This window comes from Trachurus japonicus, chromosome 13 (assembly GCF_045865225.1).
Source record: "Trachurus japonicus isolate A0001 chromosome 13, Traja_1.0".
NCBI classification, from domain to species: Eukaryota; Metazoa; Chordata; class Actinopteri; order Carangiformes; family Carangidae; genus Trachurus; species Trachurus japonicus.
Genome location: NC_140919.1, coordinates 25914928 through 25925654, shown reverse-complemented (window position 1 = coordinate 25925654; position 10727 = coordinate 25914928). Strand labels below are relative to the sequence as shown.

Genomic DNA, 10727 nt, shown 5'->3' with positions numbered 1-10727 from the left:
TAAATCTGTGTGAACCTTTTGACAAACACCTGGCTGGCTAGTTAGTTGCCCATTGGGCATTGGGCTGCTCCTGGCCCCCTGATTATTATTTTTGGCTCTTCCCTGCTAAATGCCTCACTGTGTTCATCAGCTTGTTGCTGACTTTGTCTATCTGCTGCTTGGTGCTGGGCAGGCCGCCTGCTGTGAATTTATCAGAGCTGTCTACAAACAAGAGAGCAGTTCCAGTCCACAAAACCTGTTAAATTATGCTCAAATCAAAAATCAAAATCAAAACACAAAGACACAAGGAAGGAGATGACATTGTCTTTCAGGTGTGATATTTTTTTATTGTATTTTTTCCATTGGAAAGTTGCTTTCCAGATGCCAGCATCCCTGAGAAAGTGTAAAATGCAAATCTTGTAGACAGCCCCATCAGTAAGCTGAGACAGGCAAGCCAAAAGATATTCACATCTGCAAAACACAACCCCGCAGACTCTCTTTTGTTGAATCACAGACTGGGCAGTAACCCTCCTCCAGTCACTGAGGTCAGCTTTTGCTTAGTGATGAGGTGACAGCGCCTCCCTCTGCCTGGCAAGCTTACTGCAGGGCATGTGCAGAGCTGAGAGCTGTCCATGGTGGTACATTGTGAGGTGTGATATGATGGTCTAACCCTAAACTCTCTAAAAATCTGTGGATCACAGGAGAGGCAGAGCGCTTCGATGAACAGGCTTATTGGCATCATTTCAGCTTGAAACACATAGGCCAGTAGATAAAAATAAAATCAAAGGTTTGTAGGTATAGTTGCAAGTAGCGTTGAAACAAACTAATGAACACAAACTATTAACCTAAATCTACTAATCCCCTATGTTCCCCTTTCATAAATATGATAAATCATATATTGTTTCTATGAGGTCTGTAGACAGAGAGCATTGCTAAAGTTTTTACCAGCGTTACAGTAACTATAGAAGTCTGTGACACTCAGAACTTCTCATACTCCCGAAGCCTACCAGTAAAAGCTATAACAATATTCAAAAGCAGTTAGCTTGTGTGGCCAAGTGGCAATTGAAGAATTTCCAAGGGATGGTCAGCAGCATGGCAAGCCGGTCCCCTGGCTATTCCCTCCTGTTAGCCCACAGTCTGCCGGACTCCTCTCTATGCGGTCATCTCGAAGCAGCCCCTGCGGTGTGTCTGCATGTCTCTCACCCTGCGGATGGACTGGATCTGGGGGTGGTGGGCTCCCCACTCATTCCAGTGCTTGTAAGGGCCCATCTCAAACACGTACTGGTAGCCACGGTAGCCAGGGTACTGGTAGCCCACCCAGCTGTGTGGGGAAGTAAGGAGAAAAGAGCTGTGAATAACAAAGCTGTATGCTCTTTTTTTAGTTTTTATGTCTAAACGTATGTAAATATACTCTAGCAGTAATTAATAGAAATAATTTCATTGCCAACTTTGATATTATTATAGACTTTCAGGCAATCTCTCCTTGATGAAACAACCGTTACTGCTCATGTTCGGTCAGTTTCCTCCATCTTTAGGCCACTACGGTGAATTAAAATCAACAGCTTGGTGTGACTTACGTTCCACCAGTGACCTGCAGGCTGGCAACGCGGTCCTGGAAACCATAAGACCACAGACTGGGAATATCCTCGTCGCACACCTCCATCTTGCGACCCTCAAAGTTTGGACACTCAAACAGGCAAATCTTGTGGTCCTGGGGGTCCTGTGAGAAACATACATCGGTTTTTAGTTTTTAACTGTCACCACTTTCTATACAAATACTGTAGATGTTGGTGCAGCATTTTAGCAAGTAACGAGATTCAAAACAACAAAAAATCACAGTCATTGTAATGTAATACTAATAATAACTTTGGGTTGGGATTAGATAGAATAAAATAGAATGGAAATGTTTTGTTTGAGACCAAGACCAAACCCCTGGGGTAAAAAAAAAACTGTGACATAGAAACATAGTGACACAGAGGATGTTGATAAAAATACAGATGCAAGAGAACAGGTCTATAAATATCTGAATCACTACATATAGGCCTACCATAAAAAGCACTTTCCTCTGCACCAATTAAAGATGGATGAGAGGTGCAAATGGAAGTGAACAAAGAAAGAAGAAAAGGAAAGAAAAAAGAAATGAGAAGAAAAAACGCTCTGGGCTGATCCCAACTCACCATGCGGACAGGCCTGACGGACATCATGCGGTCACACCTGTAGCTGTTGGACCAGGTGTCCCAGCGGGGGTACTCTCCTTTCTCCAGCATGAACATCTCACCAGTCATGTTCTGCTGCTCGTAACCCACCCAGCTGTACACACAGATGTTTTACTTGTCAGCATGTTTAGGAAAAGACATACTTTATATATCTGGAAGTAAGTTTGGTGACTTACGGTCCGCACTCGACCCTGATGGAGCCGATTCTGTCAAAACCCTTCTCACACAGGTTACGGGACTCTCCAAACAGGTCCATCCTACGACCCTGGAAGTTCTCATATTCATAGAGGTATATCTGAAAAGATAAGCAAAGGAATTCATTTATTTCTGGAGTCAAGTATCTTCAATTCGTTATTTTCTGTAGTTCATAGGATTAGTTTAGTTCACCTTGTGATTGCGCACACCCATGGCAGAGTGGCTGCCAATGCTGCCTTGAGCACCTGAGTGAGACATGATCAGATCTAGAGAGAGAAGAAAAACAAAGTCAGTCAGACATCTCAACTTTCTTCGGTGCCGTAATGCAGCATGTGTTGTATTACACCAGGGGTGGTGTATGAAATGATTCCTCTTGCTGGTGAGAGTTATTGGAGGGACGCCTCATTTTCCCAACCCAGAGCTCTCAGCAAATGCCATAAACCAAAGCACAAACTTGATGTTTAAAAGGAATGAATGTCATTATTAAGATATTCACATCTCTGAAAGAGCCAAAATCAAATTTTAGTTCTTGAGCAGCAGTTTTTCAGATGTTCAAGTTCAATGCTTTAAAGTGACTAAAAGATAATTAGAGGAGCAAATGTTATTTTGTGATAGACAATTTAAGGACTGGTCTTAAATTATACCCTGAAGGTAGTTTAAATGTGTAACCTGATGAATCCTTTCAATAGTCAACTAGCACAAAGTCAAGTTTCAAGTCAGTTTCACCTCTGACCAACACCCAGCATCACTGATGGTGTTCAGCTGCACCTGTAACCTCACCCAGCGATGATGTCACCGTGCACTGACACACCCTGACTTCTACATAATCAAAATCAGCAGAAACAAGAATTTTCAGGATGTGGTAAGTTTAAAACATATGTAATAAAAGTAATAAACCTTATTTTTTCTTCTAAAAAAATCTATGAAGAATATACAACCTTGCTCACAAGTTAAAATTTGAAAAGTTAAATGGACTTAAGTGTTCAGAGTTCTCCAGGCATTTCCAGTAAAATTTGTATTTTGTCTGTAAAATTTTCAGCACATAACCACACATTTTGTCCATAAGCCTTTTTGCGAAACCAGGAAATCTTGCTAACTAACAGAAAAACACATAATATTTTTGTGTTCAGGTTTGTAAAGGATGAGGGGTTAGACACGGTTGTTCGTCTTTAACCTGAGCAAATGAACATGAGAGCGGTTTCAAAACTTAAAATCATAACCTGCTGTATTTTATGTCAATATTCCATTTACTCAGTCCAAAGTCATGTTTTAAGAGAAATTGATCCTTGCTTGGTTCTTTCAGTCCAAAGTATGAGCGGCAAACCACAATATTCTCCTTAATATCCAATGACTCTATGAAAACAGTTAGAAGACCTTAGAGTGTAAACTTACAGTTACAATTGCAGGTTGAAACGGACCGACCTTTGAAGAGATTGATGGACGCCGGCGTTTAGAGTGGGGATATATATATACATTCACATCTGACTGAGTCTATAGAGCCTGGGTCCTGACTTCTCATTGGCTGTGCGGGCGCTTGGGGCATGGTGCGGGGTCAAAGGTCACGCTGCTTATCGGTGCACAAGTCATGCTGACTCTGCTGCCTGTTTTGTTGTCCAGCACCATTGTGGGGGAGACCGGGGACAGTCACTGCCATCAGCAGAAAGTTTGCTTGCCTTTACACCCCACCCTCCCTGCACACAGGCGCACACACACACACACACACGCACACACACATACAGGCACATAGCCATTTTTCTAGCCACCATTCTCATGACCTGTTCTTCATTTCTGTCTAATTTTTTCCTTTCTTATTTTTGTCAGGATACCCTTCTGTTCGGTCATCTGATTTCTGTTCGATCTGTTTTGTATTTCACCTCCATATTCTCTGTCTTTCTCTTGATCCTTGGTGTAGCCGGTCCAAGCCTTTGAGCCCTGTGTGTGTAATGTGCTGACTGCAGGAATGGCATCCATCTCTCTATTGTTTAGGTGAGGCAAGCGAGTGCTTGTCACTCTTTTGCGTATTATAGGCTCCATACATGCACATCTCACAGAACCACACTTATACACCCCTATTATATTCATGTGTGTATATGTGCATGCACAGTGCCATTTAATTTCACCAACAGAATATTATCTTGTTAAAAGAACAGGTAATAATCATTTTTGAAAAAGTATCTGATAAAAATATTTGAAGACAAGAAAAACAACATTTTCCAATTTTGTCTCTGTACTATAATAATTTAATTTACACAGAAATATAATATAATATATTATATAATATTATATAATATATAATAATATTCAGGATATTATTGTTTTCATAAGGCAACTTTTAATTCACCTCTTAGAAAGTGGTGAGAGGTCTGTGGGCAAATATTTCCATGAACCTCAAAGACAAATTATTAGAGCATGAAAAAGAATCCGTTATCTTTCGTTTTTGCAAGTACAAAGACTGAATATCTGTGAGACCAATACAAGACCTCTGGCTTCTCAACTATTTTAGACATCAGGGGCAATCAGATTCTGAAATTGTTTTTGACAAAATGTAGGATGTTATCTATAGGGACATCTTTGTTTGGTTGAGTTAAGAACACAGCAACATTTACAAGGGGCATTTCGAAAGATTTTTGTGGCACATGCAGGCCCAGCAGCATTTGTGTTGAAAAGCAACAGCACAGCAGAACATCTGACTTTTATGTGATGTATGTTTTGTCACTTGATTTGGACATGCTTGTGAACTGTTTTCATCACAGTGTCAGAGTTCTTTCTTCAGCAGAAAACCACACTATATTTACAGTGATAACAACAATGGTCTCTAGCTTTGCTGTACTACTAGTATTTACTTACAGCAAATACAGTCTAGCCTGTCATAAAATGTTGTGATTATACATCTTGTCATATTTCTGGATGTGACTGAATCTTCAGGTTGCTTAGACATAGTTACACACTGAGCCACAGATATTAGGTCCTAAACCATCAAGTTACCATAAAAACAGAAAGTACATATTATGTACTTTCTGAAAACTGCAAAAAACAAACAAACACACAAACAAACAAAAAAACTTTGCTTGTACATAAGGCAAGTTTCAGTTTGTATCAAAAATTGGATTGTTAAGTGACGCTGACCCTCAGAAAGGATCCAATATCCTTGTTTTAAACCTTTAGCATTCATGTTTAAAAATATATATATATTGTGTGTAAATATTACTGCAAATTGATTTTAATTTATTTTCATAAATCTTTTCAGAGCCTGTATAAAAGTACAGTACTTCTTTGTGATGAAAATACATTATCATACAGAATAAATACTTATGTCGGGATGTTGATTTTAGGAAAGTAAAATCAAATTCAAACCATATTCATTTGCAGTTTCCAAACCTTAAATTAGGTCACTGTTTCAGAAAGGGATTCCTCATTCCCCTGGGGTATTTAAGGTATATGTGACATTTTAATATATGTTACACAGTGATTATTCTCACATATTAATTAGGTTTTGTTAAAATGTGCCTTTATGTGTGAAAAGTCCAGTTTAAAAAGGCTAGGTGAAATATTTTGACCCTTAAAGAGACCTATGTGAAATCAAATAAGAAAAAAAATCTATCCTTTGTTTTTATGAACTTTTTGTTGTTGTTGTTAATTCATCCATCATTAATTATATAAATAAGATGTTAAATACATCTCGTTCTAGAATAGGCAGCATTTTTTATCCCACCTTCTGAATTACAAGGTTATGTGTCAGCATCTAAATGCTCGTGTATGGGTGTGTGGGTTTCTTTGTGCGTGCTGAATGTATGCATGCCTTTGTGTCCGTCTCTGCCCATGACTGTGTGTGTGCATGACTGCACATGTGTGTCCATAGGAGTGAGTGAAAAGGTGAAACCACCAGAGACGAGGGGTCAGTCGAGACGCACATGGAATCAGAGACAGAGCGCAGCACGACGTGGAGAGAACTTAGTGAGTAGCTACACATTTAAAATCGAGCTTGTTTATAAGACACGTTTGAGCCAAGTCCTTTCCATTTGAGTCTTTTTTAGATCCAAACAACCATAATTTTCTGTCTGATGCCTTTCTTTCCTGTCCTTTGCTTCACGCCTCAAAACAAAATGTTTTTTTCTCTTTATCACCAGACTCGCTTACAAGAATATTCACATCTGTGATGACCTGTTTCCTGGACCAGGAAGTGCCAGGACTTGGTCCGGCCCACTGGTCATGGACCATTTGGAACTTGTGCTTATCTGCACTGGGCACGGTGCCCTGCGTCCAGTCCCGCCGCAGCGAACTAAAGCCCAGCAGCTCAGAGCCGAACAATGACTGGACCAGCAATGTGCTGACTCCTGCCCTGACCCACAGGCCCAGCTGCTTCTCAGTACCAGCATGTATAAATAGGTCCGTTTACTCCTGGGTCAGGACATCGTTTTTGTGGAGCCCCTTGCGAGCACTGAACAGCCATTCTCTGGGGCCAGTCAGGTAAGCCCTCCATCTCAATCCATTCAGCCTCCTACAGACCGTTGCCACTTTACATTCTTGTGACTTGAGCCTTCGTCGATTCTGCTGAGCCACATAAACATATAGACTGAGGTCACTCATGCAAACGCCGGGACAAACATGGTGCCTGAATCAATAGCTGGCTCCAGCAAGTGTTAGCATGTAGTCACCTTAAAGAAGACGTGAAATATGGGTTATGTACTCTGATTCTTTCTATTCAATGAATTTGTGTACTATTGCTGTAAAAAAAAAAGTGTAGAAAAGTGAATCAAAGTGTGGGGGAGGTGATAGGTTGTATTTGAACTGTGTAATGTAATTCCTAATAAGCTATAAATACGACTCTCCCTGCTCTTTGCTCTGAAGGTAAATCGGCATTGAGATACACAGTAGCATGGCTCTGAATAATCCAACCCCACAGGGACCATGGAAGGTAAGTCTCGTCATGGATTACATTTTATTAATTTCATGCCTGACATGATGCTACTATTGATGTGTGTCTACATCAGTGCGAAGTGAATTATGTGTTTGTGCCCCCTGCAGATCACAGTTTATGACCAGGAGAACTTCCAGGGGAAGCGTCTGGAGTTTACTGCAGACTGCCAGAACATCATGGAGTGCGGTGTCGACAACATCCGCTCCCTGAAGGTGGAGTGTGGAGCGTAAGTCAGACAAGTCATTCACGACTTACCTATGTGTTGGCCGACAACGGGTTTAAATATTCAAGACAAGACACGCGACAGAAAACATCTACATAATATCTGATAATCAGTTGCCTAATTATCCAACAATGTTGTATACGTGTGTGTCTGTCTGTCTTGTCTGCATGCTGGGGACAGCTGGGCAGGATATGAGCACTCCAGTTTCTGTGGACAGCAGTTTGTGTTGGAGAGGGGCGAGTATCCTCACTGGGAGTCGTGGAGCGGCAGCAACGCCTACCACATTGAGAGGATGATGTCCTTCCGCCCCATCTGCTCTGCTGTGAGTGTGTGCATCTCATTTCAGCAGCTTCTGTCTCCATCAATCTGACCTCTCACTTGTCTCCAGAAAAGATTCAGTGTGAAGAGGCTCTGAATTTGGTTTCTTAAACTGACGGATTTGGGTTTAAGGTTTCTTCTGGGGCAAGCCTTAAAAGGGATTTATGGAAAGTGCTGGTTATAGCCATAAATACACTGTAATGCAGTCTGCTCTTATGCACTGTTAACATTTGGACATATTTTTTACAACATTTTGTAAAAATTCTGGCTTTTTCCTAGCAGAAAGCTTTCGTTAAGCTCTTACTTTGATTTTCGAAAGACAATTGAGAATTTACACAAAAAGGGAAAATAAGTGAAACACAAATTATACTCACCTTGTGGAGAAAGGCTTAAAAGATCCTCACTTGGTGAATTAATATGATGTCTGTCAACATGGGAAAAAAATCAAACAGGTTCTTATCTGTCAGTGAATGCATCTCATTACAAAGTGCTTTCACAACACAGAGTTTCTGTTGCTGTTTCAACTCTGACTGTCCGTTATCTTTGCATGTGCACACAGAGCCACAAGGAGTCCAAGATGGTGTTGTTTGAGAAGGAGAACTTCATGGGACGCCAGTGGGAGATAAATGATGACTACCCCTCTCTGCAGGCCATGGGATGGGGCAACAATGAGATTGGATCCATGCAAGTTCAGAGCGGCGCGTAAGTGTCAACCTCACTGGTTCGCTCCTTACAGGCCATGTAAGGAGTCTCTGTCACTGCTCAGATAACTCACCTTTTCCACCACCAAATCTTATTCTGCAATGTAAAATTTGGCTTTTTATTATTTACTGCAGCTTAATTATTACCCCCTCTTTTTCTATGATGATTTGTTTATGTATATTTTTCTGGTTGGTATTTATTCTTGATGCACATTGCAGAATTTTTTGTTGTTGTTGTAGTTTTTATAGGAGAAACTGATGTTTTGTCAGGTTAATTAGCAATTTTTGCATCCTGTTTTATACTTTGTTTCCCCTTATGGGATCGTTAGAGTTTATCCTATTTTATAGCATCTATTAAAAACATCAGGACATCCCAGTCTTCACTTGCATTTCATATCATGTATGCTGCTGAATCCCCCTTCCCGTGTAAATCACATAATTAACATAAATCACTGTTTTGCTCTCCTCCACACCTCCTTCTCTCCTCCTCCAGCTGGGTGTGCTACCAGTTTCCAGGTTACCGTGGTTACCAGTACATCTTGGAGTGTGATCGTCACGGCGGCGAGTACAAACATTACAGAGAGTGGGGCTCCCATGCTCAGTCCTTCCAGGTGCAGTCGCTGCGTCGAATCCAGCAATGAGACCCGCGGCCTCCTCTCCCAACCTCTCGCTCTTTACCTCCTCCACCTCCTCCTCCTCTTCCTCCCTTCACCCAGTCATTCCAGCGCCTTCTGGTGCTTTACCATCAAGATGTTTACAGCACTTTTGTTTAGCTCCGTTGCCAAATGCAAGTAAAGAAAAAAGATGGAAAGAATTAAGGAAAGAAAAAAGAGCCACTGAAGAGAAGCTCCTGACTGATGCCCCACTGAGGAGAGAAGGGGAGGAAAATAAAACTCAGAGTCATTGCTCCTCATATTTGTGGGTAAACATGGTGCTACCAGTGATCAACAAAGAAAGAATGGGCAACTTAAAATAAACAGAAATACAAGAGTATGCTGCTAACCTCCATGGTGCCCAGTTGTGATTTATTTCTCTTTGCTTTTGGGAAAGATTATATTACTGTACATTTACACTAAGGCTTCTCCAACCAGACAAGCGATGCTTTCATACGACATATTGGTTTATATAAACTGTTTCATGCTTCATACAATAAACACAACAAAGACCTCACAAGTCAACATTAGGCCTTACATAATAAAATATTAAGGCTCATATGAAAAAAAAAATATATAATTATAAAAAAGTAATTATGAATTATATCACGAATAGTTCTTAGGTGAAAATACCATCCTTTGATGTTGATGTGACACAGGATAACCACTTCAATAATAAATCAATTAGTGAAGAGTCATTTTAAAAAAGCAAAATAATTAAATGTATTGTGGGTGCTCCACCTTTTTCCAGAATAAAAGACATTTAATACATGGGACGGTGGTTTCCATAACAGTTGACTGCATAATTTAACAGCAACACGGAGGAAACCAAACACTTAATGTCCATTATTACGTACTTAACAGCCTAATGTGAGACGGTTTGAGTATGTTAACTTGGGATTTATTATTCTGCTTAATTTATAGACCGGACAATTATTTATTGAAAAAAAAAATTGTCCAGTATTCAAACTTAAACTAACCAATGGTTGCGGTCCTAACAGTCCTTTCATGGTGTAATTTTTTCCTGAGGCTTCCCACAGTGTGTGTGTTTGTGTGTGTGTGTGTGTGTGTGTGTGTGTGTGTGTGTGTGTGTGTGTTTGTGTCTGTGTGTGACATAAAAAATACATCCGGTTCAATAAAACACAAAAAGTGAGCTCTAGTAGGAATTTAACAGTGACAGTGAAATATGAACCCAAACAATAAGGAGTGAATCCGGAGCTTAGACTGTGTTGCACCAACAAGGTTTAACTTTTGAACCGCATTAATCCAGGGTTTAATTTCAAAATTAAGAAAGATTAAATGTAAACCTCTGTTTAATCTCAGTTTAAACTGAAATTTAATTGCATCAAAATTTAAAACTCCAATTTGAACTGTGACTTTAGGGTCAACTTTAAATGGGTAGTTAAGGGAGTTTTAAACAAGATGCATTGACCAAAAAGTTTCTCACAAAAAATTCAGAATTTGAATCTTATGATAAAGAAGATACCGGTTCTCAAAGGAAACTAGTTAATTCAGTTTATATTA

At 40.2% G+C, this 10727-nt stretch overlaps 2 protein-coding genes across 2 annotated transcripts; one reads left to right on the top strand and one right to left on the bottom strand.

Moving 5' to 3' along the window:
- Positions 1-305: 305 nt before the first annotated feature.
- crybb1l3 (crystallin, beta B1, like 3) lies at positions 306-3872 on the bottom strand. The gene is made up of 6 exons (XM_085795555.1): positions 3783-3872; positions 2583-2656; positions 2372-2490; positions 2157-2289; positions 1557-1699; positions 306-1300 (listed from the first exon to the last, which is right to left on the bottom strand). The coding sequence occupies exons 2-6, from the start codon at positions 2646-2648 to the stop codon at positions 1132-1134; spliced, it is 630 nt and encodes a 209-aa protein (XP_085651681.1). The 5' UTR covers positions 2649-2656; positions 3783-3872; the 3' UTR covers positions 306-1131.
- Positions 3873-6652: 2780 nt separating this feature from the next.
- cryba1a (crystallin, beta A1a) lies at positions 6653-9556 on the top strand. The gene is made up of 6 exons (XM_085795557.1): positions 6653-6857; positions 7239-7305; positions 7416-7534; positions 7712-7853; positions 8409-8551; positions 9044-9556. Exons 2-6 carry the CDS (start codon positions 7267-7269, stop codon positions 9189-9191), a joined length of 591 nt encoding a protein of 196 aa, XP_085651683.1. The 5' UTR covers positions 6653-6857; positions 7239-7266; the 3' UTR covers positions 9192-9556.
- Positions 9557-10727: the final 1171 nt, after the last annotated feature.

Bases quoted from the DNA above. Each gene is read 5' to 3' on its own strand.
- crybb1l3 (XM_085795555.1), bottom strand. From the start codon at position 2,648: ATGTCTCACTCAGGTGCTCAAGGCAGCATTGGCAGCCACTCTGCCATG. The intron at 2,491-2,582 runs GTGAACTAAACT...TTATCTTTTCAG, and splicing joins TGGGTGTGCGCAATCACAAG to ATATACCTCTATGAATATGA. The intron at 1,301-1,556 runs GTAAGTCACACC...TTCCCCACACAG, and splicing joins CTGCAGGTCACTGGTGGAAC to CTGGGTGGGCTACCAGTACC.
- cryba1a (XM_085795557.1), top strand. From the start codon at position 7,267: ATGGCTCTGAATAATCCAACCCCACAGGGACCATGGAAG. The intron at 7,306-7,415 runs GTAAGTCTCGTC...TGCCCCCTGCAG, and splicing joins CCCCACAGGGACCATGGAAG to ATCACAGTTTATGACCAGGA. The intron at 8,552-9,043 runs GTAAGTGTCAAC...CTCCTCCTCCAG, and splicing joins ATGCAAGTTCAGAGCGGCGC to CTGGGTGTGCTACCAGTTTC.